The sequence below is a fragment of the Carcharodon carcharias genome, chromosome 3 (genome assembly GCF_017639515.1).
Source record: "Carcharodon carcharias isolate sCarCar2 chromosome 3, sCarCar2.pri, whole genome shotgun sequence".
Classification (NCBI taxonomy): Eukaryota; Metazoa; Chordata; class Chondrichthyes; order Lamniformes; family Lamnidae; genus Carcharodon; species Carcharodon carcharias.
In genome coordinates, this window is record NC_054469.1 from 230,173,809 (window position 1) to 230,191,268 (window position 17,460).

General features: G+C 40.1%; 1 protein-coding gene across 14 annotated transcripts in view; it reads right to left on the reverse strand.

Annotated features, from left to right (window-relative positions):
* Positions 1-17,460, reverse strand: part of fars2 (phenylalanyl-tRNA synthetase 2, mitochondrial) — a 509,243-nt gene that overhangs the window by 263,518 nt on the left and 228,265 nt on the right. The window contains exon 6 of one of the 14 annotated variants that reach the window (XM_041183496.1): positions 3,411-3,951. The exons of the other annotated variants lie outside the window; for them this stretch is intronic. Coding sequence (XP_041039430.1) covers positions 3,776-3,951 — 176 coding nt within the window. The 3' untranslated portion in view covers positions 3,411-3,775. Of the gene's footprint in view, positions 1-3,410; positions 3,952-17,460 lie in introns of those variants that run through there. 14 annotated transcript variants of the gene reach the window in all.

Sequence of the window (17,460 nt, forward strand, 5' to 3'; positions counted from 1 at the left end):
CACACCTGGGGGGTGTCAAGGTCAACTGCAAATAGGGATACTCTTGAAAGGAAGGTATTACAGATGCAAAGTGCTGGACTTTGATCAGGTAGTCATCATTCAGAAACCCTGTGGAGACCCAAGGGCGAAATAATCCCTATCTCCTCTTGATTTATATCTTTAAATGTGTCAAAAATGTTGGAGATGCAAAGATCAAAAAATGGAATTATTTGGTCTACAACAATGAATGCAAGACATGCTAATTGAATTCCCTTCTGGGAGTATACAGACAGGAGTTTAAAAACTAGTTCTGCCAAGCAGAATGAAAAAACAAAAAGCAGGAGGAGAAAGAAACATGACAGTCATCTAAAACACTGCTGGAAAGGAGCAGGAAAAATCTCTCTCTTTCTCTCTGGAAGCTGAAAGGGTGTCTTCAACAAAGTGTAGCCTTGAAAAAGTCAACTCCAGAATTCTACAGGAAACTAACTAACTTCAATTGGTTGCAACATTCAACAATCTGTGTTGTTGCATCATTGTTATTTGTTCTCTGGTTTAGTAAGCAGATAAAAAACTTACTCTTTCCTTGACTCAAAAAAAAAACCTGGCTTGGTTGACTCCTTATTAATAAATAAATACATTTGAATTAGAAAAGGCATTACGGGGAAAAGAAATTTTAAAAACCTTTGTTGTGACCAGCCACAAAGAGTAACAAAACTGTGGATATTTTAACGTTACTTCTGTTGAGCATAAATTTAAGGCATAATTTCTTTTACCTGGCTCCTATATTTCATATATTTGAGCGGCGATGCTTGTAAATATTTGTAAACCTTGTGGCAATATGCAAAGGTCCAAAAATTTAAGTTTGATTTAAATTTTTGTAAATAAGGAACAAACCTGCATTTATATAGAATTTTTCACAACCTCAGGATGTCCTTTAGCAGTTTAGGGCCAAATTTGTGAAGTGTAGTCACTATTGTCATGTAGGAAATTGCACATAGCATGATCCCACAAACAGCAATGAGATAAATGACGTCATCTGTTTAAGGTATTGGATGGTTCTGGCCCGGCCAGAAGACAGGATGGAAAAAGAAAAAAAATATATATATAGATTTACATCAACCTTGCTACTTTATAAAATTATTATTTTTAATTTAAAAATGGCCAAGGCTTTACCCTGACTAGCCACGACTCATAACAAAGGAATTTCTAACTTTCAGAAACTAACAGGGACCTTGTTATCCTTAAAGAGCTGCTAATGCCCTCCATGCCAGCTAACAATCAAATGCCAAAGAAATGCACCAACCCCCTTTGCATTTCTAAGGCAGAGCTCTGGCCAACAGAGATGGTAAAAAATGACTGCAAAAGACAAAAGGGACCCTGACTCTTCTATTAAACGCCTCAAGATTCCAGACCTGGGAAAATATATCTTTTGTCTAACACGGAGGAGAAGAAGTGGGAGGTATGTCACATGACCTCCCACAAGCTTCTAGAAACTGTTTTACTGCCATGTGGAACTGAACCCAGACAGTTTACCATTTTATCATCTAACAGGTAGCAGTAGAAAGTCCAGCTGAAGTGCCTGGCCATCATCTACACTGTTAACATCTGAAACATTGAAACTTCTGTATCTGTGCCTTCGAGACTAATTCATTTCTATGCAACTTCTGCCATCGTAGAAGTACTCACTTCTGGGAAGTTGCATCACTCTGCAACAGTTTCAGCCTGCTAATCTCTGAAGGAAAATGGCACTGGACTTTTAATTCTGGACTCTGGATTCACATGAAACCAAAATTGTTATTTTTATCATGGTGCCCTGTACCTCTTTCTTTCCCTTATCCCTTTTTTGTATGACTGCAAAAAAGAGGCAGATGATGTGAGTGTGTGTGTGTGTGTGTGTGTGTGTGTGTGAAATAAACCAACCCTCTTATTTTACCTTATCTCGAGTTTGCTGTGGGCGGGGGGGGGGGTGCGGTTATTAATGGAGGATGGGATCACTCCAAACTGAAGGGGTGGGGAAAACATGCCACCGCTTATAAAGGGGGAAATCAGAAATCATAAACAACTCTCTGATTATGGATGGATGGATGGGTAATGAGAGGAGAAATCAAGGCTGTTTAAATTAATCCCCCTCCACTCTGTAACAAAAGCTAAATATTGACCGGGACCTAGTTCTTCAAGTAGAAAGCACATGAAGAGGGCACATGGGGTCTCAATTCAATGTCTCATCCAAAACATGGCATCTTCATCAGTGCAGTGCTGCCTCAGAACTAGACCTAGATTATGTGTTCAAGTGCCTGGAGTGGGACTTGAATTCACAACCTAACACAAAGGCAAGAGTGCTACTACTAAATCAAGGCTGACACCTATGGCCACAAATGAAAAAAAATATTTTTAATCATGGAAAATCTAAAGCTTTATTTTCATGCCAACAGAAGCCTATGCCAGTATAAAATGTTCAGTACTATAGTGTATGTTGTTGGCAGTTGTGCAGCACAAGAGAAAGGGAAATTAGACATTACTGGGCTGGATTTTAATATGCAGGAGCCTGAGAGTTTAGGAATGGGTAGGGGAGGTTAAACACCGAAATTGACAGCTTGTCAGGAAACTAGCTAAACCCACTGACTTCTGGGTTTTACTGCAGCATGTTAGGCTGTGTGCAAGCAGGCCCCTCATGAGTGCAGTGCTGCTAATTGTTACGACCAGGTGAGGGGGAGTGAGCCATAGTACCATAACTTAAAATGCCAGAGTAATGCAACTGTTAAAACAGCAGAGGATTTTGGTACAGCTGTTTAAAGCAGCCTTCAATAACATTGAGTATAATTTACAGGCACTGGTAGTATATCACATTTACTTAGTCCTGATTTTAAAAAAAAGTGACCCAGTGGATCTCTGTGGCTTTGTTCAAGGATAAAAGTTAAAAATAGATAAAATTGGGCATCTAAATAAATAAATAAATAGTGGTGTCCTCACTCACTGCACATAGGCAAATGAAGAAATCAATTTGTGCCCTTTCACATTCTACATTTCCATAAATAAATAATCTGTGGATGCAGCATGCTGTACTTACAGAAATAAGGATGCATTGCTTGTGCACTGCTCTTGTATAAATGATCCGTTGGTCTCATCCATTTACATGGTCATATAATTATTAGAAATGGGACAGATGAACAAGAAAACATACTGAATATAAGCTACATACATACACTGTACTACACACAATAGTATAATATGCATATTTCATACTTATTGGGATTTACATCTCTGTTACCCTCTATAGCTACTTCTACCTGTTAAGATGGGAGAAGTGTTGGATATATCCAACCTCTCACCTCTCGACTGACCGCAACAAGATGTATTTTTGAGGAGTGTTTTAATCCTTTTGAGTGCTGTCACTTAAAAGAACAGATGCAAACAGGCTTTCTTTAAAGTTTAAATCAAAACAAAGGATAAATGTTTATTTTCACAACATCAAAAATCTAAAATGCAACAAACACCCACTCCAAAAACATACACACACACACATACATACAAAGAAAAGGTGATTTCTAGAGATGTAACACGCAAATAGATTACTAACAGAGTAACAAGAAACAGGTCACTTGCATACAGTCTTTAAGACGGTGACTGAAAACTGTGCAGGCCTTACAGATTCTCTCCTGGTTCCTTGAAGACAAATGGAGGTTGGAAGTTTCTGGCTGTTTCAGATGAAATTGTGGCCTAGCACCTGTAGTGAAGAAATACAATCTTGCAGGTAAAATGAATTAGCCCATTTTCACTGCATGAGATGACTGTCTTTTCAAAGCAAGGTTCCTTCTTTCTGCTGGGTGTGATCTCTCCCTCTGAGGTGCTGGTTCAAGACTGCCTTGCTGGGTTGCCCTTCTTGATTAGTAAGGTAGCAGCTCCCTCTCCTGCCAGTTTCAGTCACGTGATGGCAATATTGATGTATTCCGTTGTCCACACAATGGGCTGAACCTGAGGCAATTGACACACAATGTGGAAATATTTCCCATCAACATTCCAGTTGTGTTCATCACACCGAATAACTTTATTTGAAATCCCATCTTCATGGGCCCGACAGGTCTAGCAGCCATTGTCCTTTAAATTTCTTTCATTCCAATTAGCACCTGGGAAAACATTTGCGTTTTAAGTAACTTCCCAGACTTACTGTCTCTGTCCAGAAACCACAACAGAAGTCAACTGACTTTCTGGAGTCCATTTTGTGAAGGTAAAGGGCCTAGTTTTTTAAAAAAGTAAAGTGTCCATTTCCCAATTAGCTTTACAGGCATGACGTGACCACCACCACATCTGCCTCCAAAAAGGGAAAACATGACATTTCTTGGCATTTCTTTTTTTTTGTTACATCACAGCGAGTAAAAAGAAAGCTAAAACACAATAGCAGTCGTTCAAACGTATTCAGTCCCATGCACTCCTCAAAAAATCATTGTCACTAAGCCTTCCATAGCTGTCTTGTAACATTTGCAGATTTTGCAATTTGGGTTATACACCATCCCATACGGTGAGGCAAGAAAATATAATTGATCCTCTTCTGTGTTTGGTCAGAGTGCTTTGGTAGCAAGGAAGGTTGAAAATGAAAAGAAATTTGACAACTTCCGTGCCTTTCCCACCTTTAATTTTATTTGATTGTTGTCAAAGGGTATTATATTTTCTCTAGTACATATTGTTGGTCTTTCTAATACGCTTACACAAAAAGATACATGGAGCGAAATAATATGGGGGTGGTGATGGGGTGGGTGGCAGATGATATCCCCCCCTCCCTAGATACCCTATAGCCGACATGCTTCATGCCTGCCCGCTCCACATTAAGCGCTGGAGGGTGGACTAACGGGGGCCTAGTGGGACCTCCACCTCTCATAGGGCATTATTCCTGCCCTCTGGAAGAGCCGGCCAATTGGATTGGCTGGCTGCTCCATCAGTCCCAGCAGCACCAGGAAGGCATCAGTAGTTGATGCCAGAACTATAGGACACGAGGAAGAAAGGTCCACAGATTCCCAGTGTGGGTAACTCCAAGGTCTAGTGCCAGGAGGGATTATGTAGGTTGGGTAAAGGGGTAGGGTGGGAAGGGTCAGATTTAAGGGAGGGAGTGAGTAGGAAAGTGCTGGGGGGGGCTCGACCTGAGGGGGACTGCCCGCGATCGGCCAAGGGCAGTTCCCAAAGACCGACCCCCTCCCTTCCTTCCCGCCCTTTAAACAATTAAGTTTAAAAAATGGGATTCCTGCTCCCACCCTGCTGCCCACGCCAAACGTTTTATGACATGGGCACCTTATTATCAGGGCTAATTGGCTTGAAAACAAGTCCAATTGACCCTTAAATATTAAGTTAAATATGGTGGGCGGGCTGCTGATCTCAGCACCTGCCTGCCCCTGTATTATGGAGGAGAGCTCGGGGGTGTGCAGGAAGGTGGTGGGATAGGTACCCACTCCATTTACATGGCCCTACCCAAGGGAAATACGCCCATCAGGGACACATAACATTCAGCCCAAGATTTCTTTTTCAAGCCCAAGATTGCTTTGTGGAAAGAGTTGCTCCTGTACCTTACTTTAATTATGCAAAACAGAAAATACTGGAAACACTCAGATAGCATCTGTGGAGAGAGAAAAATAATTAGTATTTCAGGATGATGTCCTTTGATTAGAACTGGAAGATGTTAGAAGTGAACAATTTTTCAACAAATGCAGGAAAAGAAGGCAGGGAAAGAACAAAAAGAGGTATTTGATAGGGTGAAGAGTAGGTGTGATTAAATTACAGAATTAGTATGCTATACCCACAAAGTTTGGTGAATATTTGAGTACTCCCTTGAAGATGAAGCTAAGGATCCAAACTGCGAAGAGCACACAGAGGAGACCTTAAATTCTCTGGTCACACTATCCCCTCTCCTACTTTGTGGGATCCAAGAACACCCCTTCCGCAGGATACTGTGTTTGGAAGCTGCAAGTGTGCACTGAAGTTGGAGTGGGTTCCTTATAAAATTGTAAAGCCCAACCCTTAAAAAAAATTATCTCGAGAACATCAAATTAAGTAACTGATCTAAGTCTTTGTATTTAATGTCTGGTCATCCAGATCTAGTTCTATTAACAAGTGCTGATATATTATAGAATAGAATAGAATCACAGAAAGCTCATGGCACAGAAAAAGGCCACGTGGCCCATTGTGTCTACACCAGCCGAAAAACGAGCCATGTAGCCAAATCCCACTTTCCAGCATTTGGTCCATAGCCTTGCAGGTTACATGGTAATTGAGTGATCTGTTAATTTAATAACCTGGTCAATCAAGGTAATGTTTTTCTCATGTAAGTTTTATACATAGAAGTATATACAGTCCTGTTGCGATTTCTGTTGTGCCGAATATCTTGCAGAGATGTTATAGCAGACAAAATGTGGGGAAAGGGAGCAGTAAATGAAAGCAGATTGAGTACATGCTGAATAACATTTAACCTTATGTGGATTCTGAATTGCTAAAGGTGTTTTTTGTGGTTATTATTTAAATTGGAATCCTGAGAAGTGAGATTGAAATATCACAAATCAGTCCCCCAGTTCTGAAACTATTCCTGTGGCTGGGGTTGTTTATCCTTAATGTGGTTCCACCTGTCACTTTAGCTCAGGTTCTTGGGCAGGGGCACAGGGGGTGGGGGAAGGAGGGAGACATGACAGGACACAGCACGGGTTTGGGATTGGACAGAAGCCTTTTCTCAGTTCAGATTGATCATTACCTAAGGCAGAGAAAAATGACACAGGGTTCAAAATGACTGAACCTGTTTTTTTAAATTCATTCACAGGATGTGGGCTTCGCTGGCTTGGCCAGATTTATTGCCCATCCCTGGTAGCCCTTGAGAAGGTGGTGGTGAGCTGCCTTCTTGAACCGCTGTAGTCCATGTGGTGTAGGTACACCCATAGTGCTGTTAGGAAGGGAGTTCCAGGATTTTGACCCAATGCCAGTGAAGGAACGGCAATATATTTCCAAGTCAGGATGGTGAGTGACTTGGAGGGGAACTTCCCGGTGGTGGTATTCCCATTTATCTGCTGCCTTTATCCTTCTGGATGGTAGTGGTTGTGGGCTTGGAAGGTGCTGTTGGAGGAGCCTTGGTGAATTCCTGCAATGCATCTTGTAGATGGTACACATTGCTGCCATTGTTCTTCGGTGGAGGGAGTGAATGTTTGTGGGTGTGATGCCAATGAAGCAGGCTACTTTGTCCTGGACGGTGTCAAGCTTCTTGAGTGTTGTGAGAGCTGCACTCATCCAGGCAAGTGGGGAGTATTCTATCAAACGCCTGACTTGTTCCCTGTAGATGGTGAACAGACTTTGGGGAGTCAGGAGATGAGTTACTCGTCGCAGGATTTCTGGCTTCTGGCCTGCTCTTGTAGCCACAGTATTTATATGGCTAGTCCAGTTCAATTTCTGGTCAATGGAAATCCTAAGGTTACATAAGCAATGCTAACACTCACACCAAGCACATGACAGCCAGTCATCTTCCTCAGACCAGAGGAGCTGTGAAATTAAGTCTTATCAGAGATGGAGTATTAAGGCATAGTGTGAACAGGCCTTGTTGAATGGGCCAGGTGAAGTACAAACTCAGCAGGATAGAGTTCAGCGTAGGCCCACAAAGGAATGTCATTTTGTTTCTGGCGGAGGTGTAGGTGGAGGTGAGCTAGAGCTGATGGGGCCAATGCATTGGAAAATGTTGACAAGTTTGTGTTAAGTGGAATTTAGTGTGCACAGCTTATTGGTGCTAGAAGTTTGGACATGTTGGAATTCATAGAGGTTTTAGCTTAACAAGTTATGGAGGAAATCAATGGAGAATTAAATCTGGAAGCAACTAAATTATGGATTAAGATATTTGGAGTTAATTAGGAGTGGTGGCAGATATTTTTGCCAAGATGGTGTTGATGGTGGCCAGAATATGAGGAACTCAGGTCTGGAACCAGTAGGACAATGAAGCTGCAGGTTGTATGGTGCAGCCTAAACAAGCAATGGAGGTAGGGGATAGGGTTAATGGATGGACAGAAGTTTTGATGTTTGTCATCATTTCTCCTCTAAAACTGATTGCAATTTCAAGGTGCAACACGTGCAATGTTAGTGCAGAAATTCTGAAGTTGTCATCTGTCACTCAGGGCTCCAACACAGCCTTTGTTGTGCCCACCTTCCCCATAACCTAAAATCACTGAAATCAGTGAGAATTTCAATTTTCCTACCTGAACATTGCCATTTGAAACCCCTTAAAAGGTTACAACTTGTTCAATCAGCTGAACCTGGATTTTTAACGGCAATGTGATTATTGAAAATTGATGAGCAACAGAACTGACCATGAAAAAAAATAATTGTGGAGTGTTGTTAAATGATTAATTAATAGATTTTTAAGCTATATTTTTTATATATCTTTTTAAAATTCAGAATGTTTTAGCTTCTACTTCATCCCATGCGTACCTCACCTTTAATTTGCTCCATGTAAAAATTTTTAAAAGAGATTTTATTTTAGTTCTTTTGGTTTCCTCTGTTGGGGGCGGTGGGGGCATGGTCTGTGAAAATCCTTTAGTGTGAATGGCTGCTTAGACAGTCTGATGACATTACTCCAGCTCCACGCTGGGAATGCTCAGTAAAGAACGCTGCAATCAGTTCCAGTACCACTGCTGGGGGAAAGAAGTGAAATTCTCATGGTTAGCGGTGAGCACCTTTACTTTGCTGCTGACTGCAAAATCTGGCCTAATTGCTTTGGTTTATTGTATTCTATTTGGAAACAGCATTAAGGTCTTTGATTTTTTTAAGCCATCCTTCTGTATTCTTTGCCAAGGTTTTATTGGGTCAAGAATACTTCCTCAGCCAAATATGTGGGCTACTTACAGACTACCAGTAATGCAATCAGTTACTGGATGCCAGGAGGTATACAAAATCAACCCAATGGCAATGAGTTTTCATATTTCTCTACCCTACCTTTCTGCTTAGCAACTTACAATAGTAGATAGCATTTTTAAATGTTTCAGCCAGTACTGCAGTCAAATCGAAGCAGAAACACACTGAATCCTAGTGCAATTCAAAACACTGCAGTATTTCATTGTGTAAATTGCCATTTAGACTAATTATACAAAATTCTTTATCCTAACAATAAATTGCATAATTATCAAGGACTGAAAGGGAAAGAAGAGGGTTGTGTGTGTTGTTGCTAAGCATACTAAACATAGTTAATTGACTTCCAAGGTTCCTCTAGAGACAGCAGCAGATTTTACAAGTCTAATCACTCCTGTGCCTTTTCTGTTGCCTGGTTGATGTCTGCTGTTATCCAGAGTTACTTCATCAATGATTAAGTGGTCTGTGGCACTAAGATTTTAGAATTAGTCACTTTACCTGAAATTTATGGCAAATTTAGTCCAGCTGTCTGTCGCATTTTGCACATTGATCACAGAATGACAGAATTTGGGATTCTAAAGCCTATCACAGTATGTGTTTTAGATGCATTTCCACAGATACAGAGAGTAGCTACTCAAATTAGTGATTGGTCAGCAGCACTCTTGGTGTTATACTGTGCAACTAAGGTACACTGAAGAGCTAAGGGCTAGCACATTATCATTTGAAGAGAGTGTATTGCTGCATGGATTATTCAGTTTGTCCCAATCAATTTTTAATTACAATTTTATTCTACACTTGAGAGGTACTGCTGAAATGGCAGGTCACAGCTTTTCGGGGTTGTACTCAGGAGTCAGATGTGAACCACATTTTATTGCTAATAAGATTGTTATTAGAATATGCATATCATTTTACATTACATGCCTGCAGGATGAGCTTATCATGTGCTGCATATACCATGCGTAATAAGAAAATGACAGATGATCAATAGTGCGGAATCATTTGTCAAAAATATAACTGCCTAAGGGCAGTTTCAAGTGCTGAGACATGAATCAAAGAATCTTAATTACGGGGGAATGAACATTTCATGGAGGCAGATAAGTGGAATCTTGGTGAAGGGTTGACACTAGCACTATGTGCTGTACAGGGAAATGAATGGAATCTAAATGGTCAGATTAGTACAGAAGGTTTCCCAGATTTTTTTAATATATTGGAGCCACTTGTCTCAATACTAAATACTAAACTTAAACTCAAATAAAAGGCAGGCTGGATAAAGGCCACCTTTACAAAATACTCTAGACATTAATATTGGTTAAATAGCTTGTTAGCTGCTAGAGGAGCGTTAAAGGATCTTTGTTACAAGTGTTTTATAATTAGCACTTTTGTTGTTCCCGCTAATGAAATCCGATTCTCAGCAAACACACAATTTGAAGCCATACGTTCTAACAATCTTGTTGGGGGAAGGGGAGGACGTGGCCCAAGAATCTCCCATGAACCCCTGAGATCCATGCTGTTTCCACCCTGCCACGCCCTCTCCCACCATACCACCCACCTTAGCTGCTTACATATGAAGATTATGTATGTTCCCTGTCTTTGGAGATCTGAGCCTGCCCAACTTCCACTTTTTTGAGGCCACATCTTAATGGGCATAGTTGCCCCCAGTCTTACATCAAGTTACTTACTCTCATGGTAGAAAGTCCCCAGTTCTACTCTCTCCCCCTCACTGGCCTTGTAAGGGGCAGATGGGGGTTCCATTCTTAACAAGCCAGAAATCATAATTCAGATTAGGACCCGATGTACTGGGGTCCTGGCCTCTTTCCAAGTTGTTCTGCGGGATAGTATGCAATGCAGACTTACTGGAATGTTGCATGGTACAAAGAAATACAAATACAAAAAAAATTTGAAAAATTGAGATTATTTTCATTACAACGTATAAAGTATTGGGTGATAGTTTCCACAGTGTGTAAAATTAGAAAATGATGTAATACATGCAGACTGTTTCCAGGCCTGTTGTGGGTTCAAGAATGAAGGGCTATAGGTACAATTAATGTAATTAAATGTGAGATTAAATGTTTTAGAACAGAAGGCAGGAGAAACCTCTTTACATAGAGAGATGTAAGGCTGTGGAATTAATATTCAGGGTTCATGGTTGAAGCAGAAACTATGTCAACATTCAAGATTAGATTAGTTAGTTGGATAAAAGAAAAGACGGTTAAAGGATAAGAGAACAGCATAGATAAATTTGATTTGGACTATTTACATGCTGTGGAGGGTAATGCCAACATGTACTCATTGAGCAGAATGGTCTGTTTCCATGTTTTAATTTTTTCAAAAGACTTACTATCAATATCTTACGCATTCTGAGCAATACCACAAAATATCTTATGTAGTCAAGTAGCAAGATGCAACCTCATTTCAATCAAACTGACTAAAAGTGCAAATTCCAAACATGAACATCTCTAGGCAGTCTTATATGATATCAGGATGTGTATCGGTACTCCAATATATCTTCATTGCAGAAGATGCATGATTTTGTGATTGATATGTCAACATAGACAAGTGTTTTTCTCATTCAAAGTATTTGTTTTATCTTCAATTTATTAGGTTTCTTTCCCAATTTAAAACTCACCTTGAACCATGCCCTGGCAAAGACACTGTACAAGCAATCTGTTCTGCTAATGCTGTGTTGTAACCAATATCAAAGATATGTGCAAGAGTTATTCAGACTAGCATGCCCCGATCCCTTCACCCTCTAATGCGGAAGTACTTAGGGAGAATTTTCGAGGGCTACTTTATGTGCTAAAGAACCTCACAGGTGGCCAAGATGGGGTCTTTAGCTGAAAAGCAGTTTTAATCTATGATCAGCACATCATACTGTCTTGGTAAAGGAGTGGAAGTGCATATTAGCATCCTCCAAGCGAGTGATCCTAAGTGGCTGACTGACACTTAAATTCCCCATTAGTGCTAATTAAGGAGGCTGCACAGCCTTTTGGTGGACAGTGCTTATGGTCTTACAGCAGCCAGCTGATTGGAAGTAAAGAAGAGTTGCAGGGTTTTTTTTAAATTCATTTATATGACGGCGGACGTCGCTGGGTAGGCCAGCTTTTATTGCCCATCCCTAATTGCCCTTGAGAAGGTGGTGATGAGCTGCCTTCCTGAACCACTGCAGTCCATGTGGTGTAGGTACACCCACAGTGCTGTTAGGGAGGGAGTTCCAGGATTTTGATCCAATGATGGCGAAGGAACGGCAATATATTTCCAAGTTAGGATGGTGAATGGCTTGGAGGGAAACTTCCGGGTCGTAGTGTTCCTGTGTGTCTGCTAAATTTAAAATTATATTATGGTTCACTGTTAAGTTGCTGCTGAAGATTTGAAGATGACTTTTGAAACACATCAGAAGGCTTTCTGGGACACTTTGCCAAGATTTCATCAACGCTCTTATCAAGATTTATTCCGAAAATTCTCTGAGGACTTGATCTAAAAAGAGTAAGTGCTCTGCTACACTACCCTTATTGGACACCTTATAGGAATCACCAGGAAAAAGGAACTGCTTGGTCATGGACATGTTGCTAGGGGGCCCCCTTAGTTGCAAATGGAATGGGAGGAGGACATTGGCGGCTGCTGCTGCAGTAGAGGGAGAAATAAGGTCAAGGTGGACTCCTTCCCTCCTGTGTGTCCAGGACATCCCTGCTCCTATGGACCTCCTCCACTAGGAACTCTAGTGCTTTGCCTGAGAATCTGTACTGCCTCTCCCTCAGTCTCTGAGCCATCCTGAAACCTGCTGCTGTGTGGGCATAGAAGTGGGTGCATGGAGTCCACATAAACTGCTCCACGAACATTGCTGCTATTCAGTGTTTGAGTGCTAAACCTGCAAGTTTTTCTTTAGCACCTCCAGGCAAGTTCAAATTATGGTAATCAGCAATTAGGATCAAAATTGCATACTGAAACAAGACTTTTAAACAGTCATGTCTTATTATAACAGCACAACATTTAGTGACTGGTTTCACCCTTTCACCAAAAATTGTTATGTTCTTAACATTCTTAAGTCTCCTAGCAACTTGATACTTTTCCCCAATTGTCTGGTGAAGATTAAGACAGTGGACAGTGGTGTGTGGTCCAAATTCACATATTACCACTCCAATTTAGCACATCGCTAGACAGATGTGCTGTGTCCAGGCTGCATAAATATTCTTTTAAAATCTCTTGACAGCATTACCATGCAAATTTAGTGCATCTCCATAACCATACTTGTTTTCAAGATAATTTTCCTTCCCACAAGTAAGATAAAATAATCTACATTAGTTTTTCAGTATCCTCCAGTAGTTGGAACTGTTAATGAATAATGAAACATAACAGATTTATAGTACTCTATGGATATATTGTACGCCATCTGCAGTGAAAATTAGTCGATAAGGTTCCAGCAAACCTGATTTTCCCCATTCTCTCTCAGGACTTCCACTGGACTGTTGAGCTCAATAGCATTGAGGTGTCAGTAACACTGGCCACATGCAGTGCTGCAATTCAAATCTGTACTGATAATTTTAAGAGGCTCTTGGGAAAGTTCCAAATAACAGTCTCTTGAAGAAATCTATGACCATTTTCCCTCACAATAAAATTAGGAATTGACAAAAATGTGAGTTTTGTGTGTCCATGTGTTAAATATCTGCTCTATAGGCAGAAAGCTGTGAGACAATAATGAAGTAGGAACAGTGAAACAGAGACTTATAAGCAGACATTTGGCCAAAGTGGAAATTAGGAACAAAGAAGTAAAGAAAGAGAAACAGAGTAGCTCAAATTACCAATAAAGAATATAAACTACAGTAAAACTTTTAAGAATGGCAGCACAGGTGTGTGCTTCCCGAAATAAAAATAAAGTGCTGGAAATACTCAGCGGGTTTGGCAGGTTCTATGGAAAGAGAAACAGAATTAATGTTTCATGTCGAATATGACCTCTTTAGAACTGAAGGAAGGTAGAAATGTGATGCGTTTTATGCCACTAAAAGGGAGGGAAGAGGAGGAAGAGCAAAAGGGAAGGTCTGGGATAGGGTAGAGGATGGGAGAGATCAAATAACAAAGATGTCATGGAACAAACAGCAAACGATTGGTACTGGTTGCAGTAAAAAATTAAGTAATTGTCCAGAATGCATATGAATAGCAGAATAATGAACAATGTTGTCCAAAAGCAAAAACATGAAGAACAAGATTCAGATCAGCACATGGCAAAAAAAGAGAATCAAAATGGGGAAGAGAGTTCATGGTCTGAAATTGTTGAGCCTAATGTTGCGTTCAGAAGGCTGTAAAGTGCCTAACTGTAAGATGAGGTGCTGTTCCTTGAGCTTGCATTGAGCTTCATTGTAGTACTGCATCTGGCCAAGGACAGAAACGCGAGCATGAGAAGAAGGTGTGAATTAAATTGGCAAGCAACCAGAAACTCAGGATCAAGCTTGCGGACTATGCACAGGTGTTCCTCAAGGCGGTCACCCGATCTCTGTTTGGTCACCTCAATGTAGAAGAGACCGCATTATGAGCAGCTAATACAGCAGGGGTAGCCAAACCATGGCTCTTTTACAGATAAAGTGGGGCTCCTGATTTTATAGATAAAGTGTGGCTTTACAGATAAAACAGGCCAGCTACTAAAGCATGGAGATTAACCCGAATAATTCTGAAGATTTGGACAGGTCTGTATTCACCAGCCCAAATCTAACTTGACTGTTCCAGTCCAAATTCTGCCATTCAGAAGCCATGACCCCAGTTGCTGCTGTCCCCACATGCAGCCTGCAAAGAGCTCCTTTGCTGGATCATCTGTCTAGTGCTGCCTCAATTGCAGGGGTCAATGTCACAGGACTGGAGTGAGACCGGGGCCGGAGGGAAACCGTGATAAATAACTTCAACTCTTTGTGGAACTATATTAAAACAGGAATGAAGAAACCATTTTAAAAGCTGGCATGACATTAATTACGTATGAAACTTGGGTTTTTCAGAAGTCTTCTCAGCATCAAAGAAAAGTAAATTTTCTTTTTGCAAAGTAGTTTGACTCTTTCTGCATTGTTATCAATGCATCAATTTCCTGTCTAAAGGAGCTCAGAGCTCAGTTTTATTGGCATTGCTGTCAAGAGTCAGCTTGGGGACTTCATGCAATATTTCTTTCTATTTCCTGACAATTTTATTGAGGAGACAACGGTAGAGTGAAGTTTGTATTTGCATTAAGAGCTGCAACATTTACAAACTACTAGGTTTAACACAGAATAATGGAGGTAAAAGCAGCTGTCATCAGAAACCCTAATACCAGTTGCCAGTTTTTAAAAAAAGTTTCTTCATTCTAGTTTCAAAACAGTTGATACTTTTAGCTAAACATCATTGGCTTTTGCTACAACATACCTTCCAAATCAGAAAAAACATGGGTTTAAACTCCATCAATGGATCTAATTTCAACAATTTCTTCGGATAATAACTCCACGTCAACTATATGTTCGATCAATCACAATCATTACCCCTACTTACCCTGGTCCAAATTAGTTGGATGGGTGTTCTAATCAATAAACCTTATGATATTCATCCTGCATCCAACAATGATTCTATTTCTCTCCAACTCATTACTTCTCAAGTTCTTGAGACGATCACCTTTAATACCAATGGCAAAGAAATTCAATTATTCCCAAAATGACTGATTTTCCTTGAAATTCTCTCCCAGAATGACTACAATCAACCAAATCATCTCTGATCTAGCTTTTCAGTTTGCATTAGGCTTTGCAAGTATGCCAAATGTCACTCCTCTCCCCACTTTTAACTGGAAATCTCTTTTCCAGTACTTCTTAAAAATTCAAACTTTCAAAAAAAATTGCTTAATGCGGATGTTTTGTTTTTCTGTTGAATATGTTTATTTAAACTATGAACATTAATGCTATAAGGGGAGTTGAACAACAGATCAGAGTTAATACAATTGAAATAATAGAATCATACTAGCTTAATGACAATTGGACAAATTCAATAAGGTGCCACTCCAAAAGCAGAGCTTCACTCAATGGGAGCACAAGTAGAAGTGCAGTCCCCGTTCTCCCATTAGGGTCTTTAGCCCATTTTATATCATATTCCCTAGAAACTACAAACTTCCATAGGTTATACTTCTAAAAACTGGTGCAAAAGCTTGAGAATTTAGTTTAGCATCTGTCATTTTCATAGCCAAATGTCTCATTCAGGAGAAACTATTTCCAGATGCAGATAAAATTTTTTGGCACAGTAAATTGAAATGGAGCTGCAAGTAGATTCAATGATAACTTTCAAAAGAAGATTGAATATTTCCTTGAGAAGGAAAGAATTGCAGGGCTATGAGAAAAGCATGGGAAATGGGGCTAATTAGATAGCTCTTTCAAAGAACCAACACAGGCACAAAAGGTCTCTTTCTCTTGGTATTTTATTACCATCTTAGAGATTGATCCAGGATGAAAATCCGACCCACATGACATGCATGACCATTCACAAGTGAATCCACTATGCTGCCTACACTTAGTACCTTCATGTGCTCAGATCAGTAAAAAGAAGTCAAGTATATGCTTTCTAAAACCAATTTCCTGATGCTTCCTAAAGCTAGTTTCCTGAAACCATAAAGAAAAATATACCATATTTGCACAACATTCACCATCAAGGCTGTTTTCACTGCTCTACTGACACATCCTCTTTCACAGTGGATTTAGGTGGCCCACTTTTCTAATCTCACCATGTCGAATTTTGATAATGTTACAAAACAATGACATACAAGTGATAAGACAACGCACATGCAGAACCTTGTAAAAAAAATCCTTCTTAAATGGAAATCACCACACAGGTAAGGGCTGGAAAACTATTCAAAGGAGAACAAGTAACTCCAGGAGATTTGGAAATAGGTTGGTAGCAGTCATGTTCTTGCATATCCATAAATTGCGCTTGGTTGATTTATTTCTTGTTTGTGACAAGAGATGAGACATTAGATCTGCTAGTAATTCCTCTCTCCACATTACTTTTTATAAGGAATAAAGCACTCAATTTTCCTTCTTTATCCCTGTCATGATAGAATTTGTAAAACTATGGGACTTTGTACCATATATAGTCTAGCTGTTTGCGTTCTCAATTCCTATGGTATATTCTTATGTTCCCTACCTTTTCTTTACTTCCTCTCTTAAATTTATCAGTTGGCAGTGATCCCCTGGTCTTAATAAGTTACTACAAAAACACTTGATGCTCTGAAACACTAAGTTATAATTTGTTAAATCATTAGTATTTAACTTTATTATATGTTATATATAAAACATATGTATTGCACAGTTAATTTTGGTTACTTATCATTGCCTGCTGTATTATATTTGTTGCATGTATTCCTAAGGAACTGATATATGTACTGCTCATGCCTCTACTGAGTCTTGCAGGCCAGAAAGTCACAGGTTTAAGCTAGTTGATCTCAGGTAGGGTAGTAGCAGATAGATTATAGTCGGCCTTAGCACACTTGAGCTAGGGACAAACAAGACTGTTGGGTTTTTTCTGCTCATGAACGGCGTCCATTGCCAGAAAGTATGTGGGCCACATAAACCTACTGAAATAGATGGAGGGAACTGAGCTAGAGAAATCCAGGCAGCTCTAGGCAGAAGGGAGAGGGTG